At 41.8% G+C, this 14527-nt stretch overlaps 1 protein-coding gene across 1 annotated transcript; it reads right to left on the bottom strand.

Annotated features, from left to right (window-relative positions):
• Positions 1-336: 336 nt before the first annotated feature.
• cdk21 (cyclin-dependent kinase 21) lies at positions 337-13947 on the bottom strand. Its single transcript, XM_060902040.1, has 7 exons — positions 13718-13947; positions 3764-3896; positions 3387-3554; positions 3205-3314; positions 3069-3119; positions 715-847; positions 337-414 (listed from the first exon to the last, which is right to left on the bottom strand). Exons 1-7 carry the CDS (start codon positions 13945-13947, stop codon positions 337-339), a joined length of 903 nt encoding a protein of 300 aa, XP_060758023.1.
• Between the last annotated feature and the right edge of the window lie 580 nt (positions 13948-14527).

Below are 14527 nucleotides of genomic sequence, written 5' to 3'. Positions count from 1 at the left end.
AAAAAAAAAGTGCTATAAACAAGTGATAACTGGAACCAACTCTTCATAACATGAAATGTAGCTATAAGCAGATTTATTTAAAAAAAAAATCCAATTAACAAACTGCTGCAGTAGAAAAGGAATAAAACACTTTGGGACATGCCATTTTATAAAAAGAATCAACTTCAGGGTGGTGACAATAACTCCATCCTGTCATTGATTACTTTCCTATAAAACCACACCGCCAAGTGTGTTATTCCATCCTTGATTTCCAGGGTATGTGGGTGGGAGGAGCCCAAGTCAAATCCACTTTCTTCACATCACATCCCTTAGTTTCTATTCCACCGTGTTTTGGGGTTAAGGACCAGCCAAGAAAGGGTGAGCTAAGGCTCTAGAAGCAGAGATGCGCTGGGCTGGACTGAAGGTCAGACATTGCTGCATGGAGAAGAGAAGGAAGAAATCTCAAATTTTATTAGCTCGGACACAAACGAAGGTCGACACGCTAACATTTCCAACATCTCTCTTTCCATGTTCAGTGTAGTGGCAGATCTAGAATGAGACATCAGTGCATCTCAGGTCACTCTACACACTAATTCCAGCTCAAGATCAAACCAGAGATCCTGGAACTACAAGATGGCTACACAACCCATTGAGACACCATGCCACCCCATTATATTCATTCATTGTGGATGCAATAGAATGGATAAGGATTAGACACGGCTATGAGGAACTCACACTGAGCAAGTCGTTCTCCTCTGCAGTCAGGCTCGGTAGCAGCTGTGTAGCGGCGTCTCGTCTAGCCCAGGCTGGATTATAGCGGATAGGGCTTTCTTTAGGCCAGTCCTCTTTACCAGGTAACCCTATCACCCTTTAAAGATGCATGGTTGGACACGAAGACAAGATTCAAAATTTAAAGCACCACTTTTTTTTTTATGTGATTGATTTTAGCCTCATTTCAATGACTCAAAGTTCCCACACCTTAAAGGAACAGTCCACCGTACTTCCATAATGAAATATGCTCTTATCTGAATTGAGACGAGCTGCTCCGTACCTCTCCGAGCTTTGCGCGACCTCCCAGTCAGTCAGACGCGCTGTCACTCCTGTTAGCAATGTAGCTAGGCTCAGCATGGCCAATGGTATTTTTTGGGGCTGTAGTTAGATGCGACCAAACTCTTCTGCGTTTTTCCTGTTTACATAGGTTTATATGACCAGTGATATGAAACAAGTTCAGTTACACAAATTGAAACGTAGCGATTTTCTATGCTATGGAAAGTCCGCACTATAATGACCGGCATACTAACACCTTCTGCACGCTTCGACAGCGCATTGATACGGAGCTCAGATATCAATGTGCTGCCGAAGCGCGCAGAAGGTGTTAGTATGCCTGTCATTATAGTGCGGACTTTCCATAGCATAGAAAATCGCTACGTTTCAATTTGTGTAACTGAACTTGTTTCATGTCACTGGTCATATAAACCTATGTAAACAGGAAAAACACGGAAGAGTTTGGTCGCATCTAACTACAGCCCCAAAAAATACCATTGGCCATGCTGAGCCTAGCTACATTGCTAACAGGAGTGACAGCGCGTCTGACTGCGTCTGACTGACTGGGAGGTCGCGCAAAGCTCGGACAGGTACGGAGCAGCTCGTCTCAATTCAGATAAGAGCATATTTCATTATGGAAGTACAGTGGACTGTTCCTTTAAAGTGCACATCACGGGTAAATTCAGGAGCAAGATCAATGTAATTCTATTTTAGATTAAATTTGTCAAATATGTGTCACATTTTGCATTTTGTGCAAATTTTTTTTTACCTTGCGCAATACCAGAAAAATTCAGTTGAAATCAAGCCATTTGAGACGACTTGGTCCACCTCTGAAAAAAAAACTTGGCATTTGGATTTCCCGGGAAATATTGATTCTCGTGACGTCGCGTGCAGGACGCCTCCCTCTGAATCCTACGCCAGCGCTGGTTTGTTTATGAGAAAACGACCTTGTGGTTTTCTGCAAATTTCTTCAACGTTATCATGTAATTATTACAATGGTTAACAGATGTATCGTAGGAGGGTGTAGCAACACCAATCTTGATGGGATTAGTACTCCTCGTTTCCCACATTGCACTCAGGTGACAATTCCATATTTCAATGCTGCTAAACTTGGTCTACACAGGCTGTGCACTGAAACCGTGCAAGCTCTCTCAGCCTGCTGGCGCTTCCGCAGGTGGCGTCACGAATCTGGCTCCAGACTCCCTTGGGATTTTTCCAGACGCGTTTTGTTATTTTTCTGCTGTAGACAGATGGTCTTGTGCAAAATTACCCTTCTGGATGAGTGTGTAAAGGGACATACCTTTCATATTAAAAAAAAAAAAAATTTGGTCCAGGATATGCACTTTAAACATCAAATTCAAGGCCCAATTCTATCAAATTCAAGAACCCCCACACAGCATAGTTTGAAACACTGATCGAGGTTAATTACTGTTAAAATACCAAGTTTGTATAATGAGAACTAGCAGACTTAATAAAAGCTCAATTAAAGAGGCTTGAACGTGTCAAGATTTCAATTGTACCGTTACAGTTGGCCACCATGTGGTCTCTTATCTTATTTAACACAGCAAAACTACGTGCAAGTTGAGCGATTGAGGAAGATCCTTACGAGTTGAAGAGCTCATTTATTTCATTAGCACCAGCTTCACAACACTTCATGAACGTGACCAAATAAATAGACAAACACAACCTGTCTCAAGAAACTGCGATGGTCACCATACTGTGCATGATTGGAGTCAAACGTTGCAGGTTAAACGGGAGTAAGGAAGCTAACGTTAAGCGACGCTTGCAGAGGTGACTCCATATTTTGGTGCTTCAAGGTTTGCCAAAGTTAATCCCAAGCCCACATGGTTGTCTCAGGTAATGATGAATTGTACTTGATGCAGTGATGTCTGAGGGTCTTCGATTTCCATTTTTGCACAAAATGTATAAATTCAAGGACGTATCCATTTTCAAAAACTTTCAAGGCCTTGATTCCCCCCCAAATTCACAAGCTTTCAAGGATTAAGGACCCATGGGAACCATGAATGGATTAAAAGTGTACTCACTCAAAGATCTTCTGAAGCTGCTGGACCTCTGTGTATCCCTGGAATAACGGTCTGTGCAACAACAACAACAAAAAAAAGGCATCAATGCACAAACAACAAGGGCACCGTGTCGCTGTCAGTGTGTCAGCGCACCCACTTTAGCAGGAAGAGCTCTGCAAAGATGCAGCCAGTGCTCCAGATATCCACAGAGGACATGTAACCTGAATGGAGCAACACCTCAGGAGCCCTGTACCACAGAGTCACTACCTACGCATGTAAACAAACAGCGTTTTACTAACGTACATTGCAACCCTGTTGAAGGATACAGAATGTACGTACGCAGGGTGTCAGTGCAATAGAGTTAGTGTAGATCCTGGCCAAGCCGAAGTCCGCGATCTTCACCTCCCCACGGCTGCTCAGCAACACATTACAGGGCTTCAGGTCACGGTGTATGACCGTGTTGGTGTGGAGGAAGTCGAGGCCTTTCAGCAGCTGCCGCATCATGTCCTAACGTACAAAAGGACAGGAGAAAGAACAGGCTACATGAGGGTTAATACAAGAGTGTGCAGTCTGTTCAGTTTGCACACCCTTAGGATAAAACCCCACCCCTTTTTGCTTTATAATGGCCTCCAACCCATTTTGTTTTCTCAAGGCACGCGCACACAAATTTACTGACAAATAAAGATTAAACGCATCAGTGAAGGAGGTTCTCTCACCTTTATTTTGTCTTTCCCCAGACCGTCCTCGGGCACCGTGCTGAGAAAAGAGGACAGATCCTGATCAATGTACTCGAACACCAGCGTCAGGTCCAAACCTGGTTTCCTCAGACCAGCCGACACATCCAACAACCTTCAGAAAGATAAATATCTAATCAGGGTTTTTTTTTTTAAATCAGCTACAGGTATACAACTGCTATTTCGATTACACAGGTCACATTTTCAACAGGAATTACATCATCCTGAAGATCAGGGAAAGAAGAAGATTCAGTTTCAGTTATACCGTATTGAAATATTGATTGGTGATTCATTTGGAAAGTACAATCCTGGGACACAAACATCCAGCTTGAAGATGCATTCAATTTTGCATATGTGGTCATAACTGAAGCTTGGAACCTTATTAGCGGACAATTTAATGTGCCGGAGACCCAAAACAGTGGGCAACAAATTTCTGACGCTGCCAGAATTTATGATTAAAATCAGAGACCACTGCTGTGCCAAGCTGCGCCAAGGATACCTTAGTGGCAGTGGTGAAAAACAAAACCTGCTTATGGACAGAAAGATATCCTTACTGCCTCAAGCTCACAATGAAAGAAGTGTTTATACAAATCCAAACCAAATCACGTGGATTGATGTGAGCAGAACATAGTACATTTATTTAATCACAAGTCTATCAGTAGGGGATCTTCATTGCTTCATGTAACATGAGGACAGATTACACAACGTCATTGTCATGCTGGGATTGGACTACACAAATTCAGCCTGAACAAGCTTCCAGCTCAAATATGAACGTTGGGAACAATGAACAGGCCTTGTAGTGTGACACAACGAAGTCCAGAACAGCAATATGGCATCTGGGACACCCCAAAAAAACCCAGTGAGAAGTCTGGAATGTCAGAATTTGAACTTTCTCGCCTAGTCTCAAGGACGTGAGCAATGATTGGGCAGGATCAAACTTGTAATGTTGCCAGTCTCCCAACCACCACTGTCACACACTGACTGGCAGCCTGAGTGCATTATGTAACAAAAAATAAATTACCATTGCTAGTTTTAGTCAGCTTAGAAACCGGCTCTTCCATTATTGCTGTTTCTTCTACGTTTTCTTGATGTGTTCTAGAAACGGCACTAAAACTTAACTTCGACGCCATAAAATGCAACTTTGATGGAAAAAAATATTTAAAAAATTGCTTACCTCTCTTCACGTCGAAAAAAGGAGGAAAGTTTCACTTGTTTTGACATGGCAAATTATTAACACAAGAGGAAATACTCGTAATTTGCAACTAAAAAGACTGCAGCGACACTGGCAGCTTGACCGTAGCCTGGGCCCGCCCATCCTAAGTGTGACGCAACACGAGGGCCTGTTGCGAGCTTGGTCTGGCGAGGCAAAACTCAATATGGCTCTCTCATGGCACAGAACGGTCGGCTGGGGTAGCCACTTTGAAAAACCGTTTTAGCGGGGAAATTTTGAGAACAGAATGCAATCCTGTGGGTCATTTTATTTGTCATGCCATTAAGTGCAACGACAAAATAATATTAATTGCCAACATACATGGGTATAACAACAGAACAGAAAATGTAAACCTACTAGTATCTATAGAAAACATACTAGTAAGCTGGCTTAACTCTTTCCCTAATGCCATATTGTTGTTAGGGGGAGACTTTAATATGGTGTTGAATAGCGAGCTGGATAAATGGCCTTCTGGGCACCGTAACAGATCTAACACATTTCTCCAATGTTTTATGGATAAATTTAATTTAGTAGATATTTGGAGAGAAAAACACCCATCTGATGAGATATACACGTGGAGTAACAAAACAGGTTCTTGTAAGTCTAGAATAGATTTCTGGTTAATTTCTAAGAACTTAAATAAGGAAGTGGTAGAGGTTGAAGTATGCCCTACCCCTCTTACAGACCATAAAGCAATACACATTAAATTAAATCTCTGCCCTTCTAAACTAACCACACACTCTATATACTGGAAGCTTAATAACTCCTTACTGAAAGATGATGAAGTCAAAAAAGAGGCTGATAGACTTATTTCTCTCTACTGGTTCAAAGCAAATGAAGAAAACTGTTTTGGTAGGAACTGGGAACTTTTAAAATTGGAATTGGGTCAATTTTTCAGAAAAACTGGCAGTATTAAAGCAAAGTTGAAAAGGGAAGAGGAAGTGAAGTTGGTGTCTAGAATCTCATCACTCTCTTATTAGTTACCTAACACTTTGTCACATGATGAAAAACTGGAATTAGCTAATTTACAGGTCAAGTTAGATGATCTATACACTCTCAAAGCAAAGGGTGCGTTTATCAGGTCTAGAGCAAAATGGCTCGAAGAAGGTGAACAGAACTCTCATTACTTCTTTAATCTAGAAAAACATCACTCCAACAATAATGACATTAATCAGTTAAACATAAACGGGATGGTCACAGAGGACCTGAAGAAGATTTCTCACTTTTGTTGCAACTTTTATAATGACTTATATACATCCAGATTCTCACAGTCTTCCTCTGACAATTTCATGAACACTCTGACAGTGAAAACTATTGATAAGTGTGATATGGAGACATGTGACAAGCTAATTTCAGTGGAAGAAATAAAAAACGCAGTGGATGGTCTTAAAAAGAACAAAGCTCCAGGTATTGATGGCCTAACAGCAGAATTTTACAAGTTATTTAATGAAAAACTTGCCCCCTTTCTTGTTAAAGTTTTTTTCTGAAAGCATGATGAATGAGCAACTTCCACCTACACTGACTCAGGGTCTTACTACTTTAATCCCCAAACCCCACAAGGACAAGTTATTTATAGATAACTGGCGTCCGATATGTTTGCTTAATAATGACTATAAAATATTTGCGCTCTTATTAGCAAGAAGACTAAAATCAGTCCTCAATTCTGTGATTGCAGAAACACAGTCTGGCTTTATGCTTAAAAGACACATCACTAATAACATCAGGCTTGTCCTGGATCTTCTAGACTACTCAGAACTGATTGAGAGTAATGGTTTTATTTTATTTCTAGATTTCTATAAAGCGTTTGATACCATAGAGCATGCATTTATTCTACAGTCGCTTAAGAAATTCGGATTTGGGGCTTACTTCTATACAGCCATCAAAACTCTGTATAAGGACGGTAGCAGTTGTATTAACCCATTGACGCCTGAAACGCCTGCAAAAAAAGTCTGCAAATGCCTAAGCCAGTTTTTAGAAAAGGTCCCCATCTGCCTGAGGGTTTTCTGAAATAAAAATAATTAATTGAAAATGCCTATGAAAAATTCAATATCTCAGCCTCTGAAGCACATAAAGACATGAAATAAGTTGCATTTAAAAGATAAAATTCTCTGCTTTTATTGGATCATGCTCATTCAGCATTAACACTAACACATTTTTATAAAAAAAAAACAAATCTGGCATGCGTCTTGAAAATAATGACAAATCAACAATGCTGCGTTATGCAGCAACCAGCATTTGGGGCAATGTTGCGTTATGCAACAACCGGCGCTAGGGGCAATGTTCCGCAACGCAGCATCCAGCATCAATGGGTTAAACTAAAAGGTGGTACATCCCCGAGGTTTAGTCTGTCTAGAGGGATCAGGCAGGGTTGTCCTGCCTCCCCCTACCTCTTCCTCCTGGTAGCTCAGCTTTTAACGGACCATATAAAAGCTAGGGGGCGGCACGGTGGTGTAGTGGTTAGCGCTGTCGCCTCACAGCAAGAAGGTCCTGGGTTCGAGCCCCGGGGCTGGCGAGGGCCTTTCTGTGTGGAGTTTGCATGTTCTCCCCGTGTCCGTGTGGGTTTCCTCCGGGTGCTCCGGTTTCCCCCACAGTCCAAAGACATGCAGGTTAGGTTAACTGGTGACTCTAAATTGAGCGTAGGTGTGAATGTGAGTGTGAATGGGTGTCTATGTGTCAGCCCTGATGACCTGGCGACTTGTCCAGGGTGTACCCCGCCTTTCGCCCGTAGTCAGCTGGGATAGGCTCCAGCTTGCCTGCAACCCTGTAGAAGGATAAAGCGGCTAGAGATAATGAGATGAGATGAGATAAAAGCTAGTACAGTAGACGGTATCTCTATAGTGGGCAAAGAAATAACCATAACCCAACTGGCAGATGACACCACTCTTTTTTTAAAAGATGAGAAACAAATACCAGTTGCAATAGAAGCCGTCACAGAATTCTCCAAGGCCTCAGGCTTGTGTCTGAATATAAACAAGTGTGAACTTATGGCTATCAAGGAGTGTGCCGTCTCCTCACTCTACAACATCCCAGTAAAAAACGAAATTGTATATCTAGGTATTATAATCAGTAAAGATGAAAACAGAAGAGTAACTTCAAACTTTAACCCTATTATTGATAAAACACGTAGAAAACTTAATCAATGGCTCTTGAGAGACTTATCACTAAAGGCAGAATTCTAATCACCAAAGCGGAGGGCATTTCTAGACTGACATATGCAGCGCTCGCTTTGCACCTGGATGACAAACTGCTCAGAGAAATTGATAGGCTTCTCATCAACTTCATATGGAAAAATAGAATACATCATTTAAAGAAAACAACTCTTATGAACACATACGAAAAGGGAGGAATGAACTTTATAGACTTCACAACTTTAAATAACACCTTCAAGTTGAACTGGGTAAGATATCTGTTTTGCAATATTATTCCGCTCCATGTTCTCAAAATTGGGTGGCTTAAATTTCTTTCTCACGTGTAACTTTGACGTACATAAAATTCCTATAAAAATGTCGTCTTTCCACCGACAGGCCTTCCTCACTTGGTGTCTCATTTACAAACATAACTTCTCTCCTCATAAATATTACATATGGAACAATAAGGATATTTTGTACAGACGTAAATCTATGTTTTTGGAACAATGGTTTATCAACAATATTTTTCTGGTTGACCAATTATTTAACAGGGATGGCTTGCTCTTTTCCTATGAAGAATTTTTGGCAGAATACAAAATCCCAGTAACACCTGGGGATTATGCAAAGGTCTTTGGTGCGATCTCATCTCCCATATGTATGTTATACAGGGGTCAAGCAAGAATACACCACACACACTCACTCCAACATTCTCACCAACTTCTACCCCCATAGGAGAAAGCTTGCTCTCAATATCATTCAGTAATAAGCTTGTGAGAACACTGCTCCAAAAAGAGACATCTGGTACACCACACTCAGTAGTTTACTGGAATCAACTTGTGAAGGATATAAAATGGAGGAAGGTCTGGCTTCTGCCAAACCGTTTTCTTATCTCCAATAAAGTAAAAGAAGTCACTTAAGTTATTACATAGAATATATCCAGCTAAATCCTACATTAAATCCAAATTCAAACTTGACATTGAAGAGAATTGTACGTTTTGTCAGTCATACCCTGAGTCTGTTATTCACTTGTTTTGGTATTGCCCTTTTGTGTATGATTTTTGGTACAATCTTTGTGGTTTTATTTCAAAGGTAACAGGGGAGAAATTTGTACTATACTGGAAGGATGTTCTTTTTGGTCTCCCAGATTGTGAAACACGCAGTAGCACACACACATCATTAACCTTATCATTTTAATGGCTAAATATCACATACACAGAGGTAAATTCCCGGGCAGCAAGCCATCATTCTGTGCCTTTCAGAATGAAATGAGCCAATATGTGTATTCTATACTGTGCTCCCCCAATTTGAAGCTAATAGTCAATAATCAATGCTTGCGCTGAACTCTGTATATATTTTTAACTTGCCTGTAAATCTGTAACCCCCTGATAGCAATAGCAATTACAATTTTATTAATGTGCTTATTTGTAATTACTAGTAATGACATTGTTCTTTTTTGTTACTGTGTAATGTACTGCCAATTGATTTTTCTTTAATAAAAAAAAAAAAAAAAGTCTGGCAAGGCAAGCTATCTACAGCTCTTCCAAGCTCCCGAAAAATCGGAAGCCAATCAACTTTGAGCATCTCCAACGGCCCTGGGTAGAAGCGTGTTCAAGGCAGTGACGTAGTAGAACTGCGACCGGAAGCCATAGATTGTTTACAGAATCTATGCCGGAAGCGCTTCATTCACTAGAAACATTACGAACATGGAGCAAGTTCTCATTGAAAACGGAGCAAAGAGCAGCCCTGGAGGTATTTATTGAAAGGAAGGACGTTTTCGCCTTGCTCCCGATCGGCTTCGGTAAGAGTTTAATCTACCAGTTAGCCCCGTCGCGTCACATACGTCAGATGAAAGAGTGATGTGATTGGTTTAAGCTTCGTCACAGCCTTTTCTGGCTTCGACCAGTAGCAAACTGAGGCATTTCAGGGAGGCGGGTCAACCACGCACTTTGGGAAACGGTTGGGCTGAATATCTTTGCCAGGCCAAATGCTCGCAGAGCTTTGAAGTCGCGTTAGCCAGACTAGCTTGACCGTGCTTTCTAGTGCGATCGTGTCACGCTTGCGCAGAACTGGGTTTTCGCACCCAAATCACAGGAAGTCCATACAAGGTTCTAGAAACCCTAATGAGGCTGAGGTGACAATCTAGTTTAGAAAAAAGAAAAATACAGTGGGCTCTTTTCTAATATTCTTATGCGGCTATTGAAAAAAAATGTACAGTATGGTCCAACGGGGGGGGGGGGGGGGGGGGGGGGGGTCCTCGTCACGGGCACCCCAGCTATGCCCCTGACAGATAAAACAAGAAAGGAAATTGCTCTTCATTCACTCAACTCCCCTCACATTTTTCCTGCCAGTCCCTGGAATAAAACCAGCGACCCTTTGGGGCCAAGGCTACTTCTTTAAAGGGCACATCTTGGGTATATTTAGGAGCAAGATCAATATAACTGCCTTATTTTATATTAAACTTCGGTCAAATATCGGTCACATTTTGTGCAATTTTTTTTTTTACCTTGCGCAATACCAAAAAAAAAAAAAAATCAGTTGAAATCAAGCCATTTGAGGCAAATTAGTCTGCTTCTGAAAAAACTTGGCATTTGGATTTCCCAGCAAACATTGATTTGTGACGTCACGTGCGGAACGCCTCCCTCTGAATCCTACGTCAGTGCTGGTTTGTTTATGAGAAAACGACCTGGTGGTTTTCTGCAAATTTCTTCAACATTATCATAAAATTATTAAAATGGTTAACAGATGTATCGTAGGAGGGTGTAGCAACACCAATCTTGATGGGATTAGTACTCATCGTTTTCCAAAAGACCGCACAATGAGAGAGAAATGGGAGCGCTTCATGCGAGGCACTCGGAAAAACTGGCAACATGCTACAGACCACAGCATCATATACAGCAGACCTGAGCATTTTACGGCCCGCGGGCTGCATCCAGCCCTTTGGTTCATTCTGATCGGCCCGCGTAAGGTTAATTAGAAATTACAAAATAAACATATTTTCTAATTTTACCCCACGCATGGACTGAATGTGCATTGCTTTTATTTTGAAGTTGTGTTCAACAAAAATGCAATGCGCGTGACATGAACATGACATGAAATCTCACGAAACCTAATCCCGCGATAACTACTTCCGTAATTTGTCCAGACCAACCACAAACTTGTACGTCATCCTTCAAACGGTCCAGCCAATCACATAGTGTGACGTCACCAGCAGGCGCCGGAGCCCAAGCCGATCTGTAGATCTGATGCCTACACCGAATCGACTGATGATCATCTGTCAGCTGTGCTTCGCATCTCCACCTCAGACATTCAACCTGACTTTGATGCACTCGTTAAAGACCAACAGAGACTAGATTTCTCTCACTGAACAAATAAAAAACACCAAATGAGGTGATTAGACTACAAATGTGGGCATCATTATTATAATATGATGTATCTTGCTTGATATTTGGAGTAGAAAGACAATATTGTGATGTCTTTATTGTGTTTTGGGGTGAATGTGACTGAAAAAAAAAGGTACAAACGTTCACATTTTGTTAACCATTGTTTTGGGAAATTTGAATAAATGATTTTTTTTGTAAAGCAACCTCGTTTTTTCCATACTCTTACCAGTCTTAGCAGCTTGTAAAAACAATTATTTACTGCTTTATATAAAGAAATAGAATTAATATTATGCAGAATTTAGTTCAATCTTTTGGTCCATCCCTCCACAAAATTCTGTTTCTCATGTGGCCCCATGGAAAAAATAATTGCCCACCCCAATATACAGGGTTCACTTCATAAAGCCCAACAACTTTGAGAACTATTTGCAGTGGGAAATGAGCTTCAATAAGCAACTTGATCTGAAAAAAGACGCAGTTCCATCTGTCAGAATGCCCAAAGCAACACCGTCTCCATCTGTGTCAGCGTCACCAAAGGAGCCAGCCGTGTTCGTCTCCCCTGACAGAAGGCGAAGTGCCGCATCCACTGAGGCCCTCGAAGCCGAGGACCAAGCAGAGCCAAGAAAAAGACCAAGAAAATCGGCAATTCACAAGTTGACTGTTGCCAGGGTAAGAAATAAGAGAGACTATACTCTAAATTAGGTGTTCCTGTGTTTGTGTGGTACACGGATAATGTTATTTATTAACACACACAAAAGTAAACACGAAAGCGCTGGGCGATAATACACTTACTTCACATGTATCAAGGGATATGCGTGTCAGGGCTTATATACAACCCTGCTTAGCCAATTCCATGTGTGAAATCTTTCTCCTACAATAGCCAGTACTCCTCTAAATGAAGAAATACACAAGAGTAATTTTGAATTACTATTGAATTGTCATCAAATCCAAACAGATGAAGCCCCAATTCTGACATCTCATTATATTCTTCACCCAAAGGTGAAGTAACATTGCGCTCAGGTGGCAATTCTATATTTCAATGCAAAATCGCGAGCTGCTAAACTTGGTCTACACAGACTGTGCACTGAATCCATGCAGGGTCTCTCTGCCTGCTGGCGGAGCCGCACTTGACGTCACAAATCTGGATCAATCTGGCTCCAGACTCCCTTGGGATTTTTCCAGACGCTTTTTGTTATTTTATTTTTTCTGCTGCAGACAGATGGCCTTCTGCAAAGTTACCCTTCTAGATGAGTGTGTAAAGAGACATACTTTCATATTTAAAAAAAAAAAACCACTAAATTGGTCCAGGATAGGGGCGGCACGGTGGTGTAGTGGTTAGCGCTGTCGCCTCACAGCAAGAAGGTCCTGGGTTCGAGCCCCGGGGCCGGCGAGGGCCCTTCTGTGCGGAGTTTGCATGTTCTCCCCGTGTCCGCGTGGGTTTCCTCCGGGTGCTCCGGTTTCCCCCACAGTCCAAAGACATGCAGGTTAGGTTAACTGGTGACTCTAAATTGACCGTAGGTGTGAATGTGAGTGTGAATGGTTGTCTGTGTCTATGTGTCAGCCCTGTGATGACCTGGCGACTTGTCCAGGGTGTACCCCGCCTTTCGCCCGTAGTCAGCTGGGATAGGCTCCAGCTTGCCTGCGACCCTGTAGAAGGATAAAGCGGCTAGAGATAATGAGATGAGATGAGTTTAGTGACATTATTTCCTAGTGTGACAAGAAATAGTCTGAAAATAAAAATGGCTTAGGAACAAAGAAACTTTGTAAAAGTGAGGCTGTTGCTGAGATGTGGGATTTACAAAGACAAATTGGCGTCCAGCCAAACCACAACGACTATTGTGCAGTATTAATCCCAATCTGGCAACCATGCGCATTACAGACAATCTTGCGCGCCCTCTGGTGGTCATTCGTTGTAAGTGAAATTTTTTTCCATCTAAAGCAGGGGTGTCCAAACTGATCCATAAAGGGCCGTGTGGCTGCAGGTTTTCATTCCAGCCATGCAGCAGCACACCTGACTTGGCTCATTCAATCAACTGAACTGTCTTCACACAGTCAAATACTTGCAGTCAGTTGATTGAATAAGCCAAATGAGGTGTGCTGCTGCATGGCTGGAATGAAAACCTGCAGCCACACGGCCCTTTATGGATCAGTTTGGACACCCCTGCTCTAAAGAAAAAAAACTTTTTTTAAGTGTAAATAAATAAAATAAATCTTTACTTACTTCACGACATTTGGGTGGTTGAAATAACCTATTTTCCGCAACAGCGCCACCTCGCGGATCATGAACTGCGGGATGCCTGCCTCCGGATCTCCACTGATGTTGAGCCTCTTCACCGCTACGAGGCGCTGTTTCTCCCCGACCTCCCTCGCTTTATACACTTTCCCGTAGGCTCCCTCGCCAATTTCCGCTAATATTTCGTAATTTGAATTCTCCCAACTGATATTATCCATATTTCTGAAAAAACAATTAAAAAGACACTACAAGAAAGACAGAAAACTGAGTCTGCAGCAGAAGGTGTTGAAAACGGACTCATAAACTTATCATAACCGCCATGCTAATCCTTTTATAGGATGGCTAATGGTCACGTGATCCAGGGGCGGTTGTTAGGGCTACAGCTTGATTAGCACACTTCCGGACTGCTCTACTATGTAGTGAGCGTCCATTATGTATGCTGTTTGTTTTTCGGCAAATACTGTGTAGTACAGTAGTAGTCCTAGTATGTAATTTGCATTTATGTGAATCAGCCTGGACAGTTCATGTTTTATTCTAAAAATTTAGTGAAATGAATGAATAGTTAGCTAGCTGGCTAACAAGCACACTTCTGTACTACTGTACTATGTAGTGAGCGTCCATTATACATGCTTGTTTTGCTACAAATACTGTGTAGTACAGGAGTAGTCGTAGTATGTAATTTGTGTTTCTGTGGATCAGCCTAGACAGTTCATAGCCTGGGAAATCCCATGCTGCTTTGCACAATCGTTCCGATCTGAAAAGACAGCATGGAAACTATGGTCGAAAGGCTCGCCTGAG

This window comes from Neoarius graeffei, chromosome 20 (assembly GCF_027579695.1).
Source record: "Neoarius graeffei isolate fNeoGra1 chromosome 20, fNeoGra1.pri, whole genome shotgun sequence".
Lineage (NCBI taxonomy): Eukaryota > Metazoa > Chordata > Actinopteri > Siluriformes > Ariidae > Neoarius > Neoarius graeffei.
This window is presented reverse-complemented; position numbering and strand designations above follow the sequence as displayed.

Coding starts and splice junctions, on each gene's coding strand:
- cdk21 (XM_060902040.1), bottom strand. CDS start 13,947: ATGGATAATATCAGTTGGGAGAATTCAAATTACGAAATATTAGCGGAA. Junction 3,897..13,717: donor AACCACCCAAATGTCGTGAA/GTAAGTAAAGAT, acceptor ATCTTTCTGAAG/GTTGTTGGATGTGTCGGCTG. Junction 415..714: donor AGGAGAACGACTTGCTCAGT/GTGAGTTCCTCA, acceptor TTCTCCATGCAG/CAATGTCTGACCTTCAGTCC.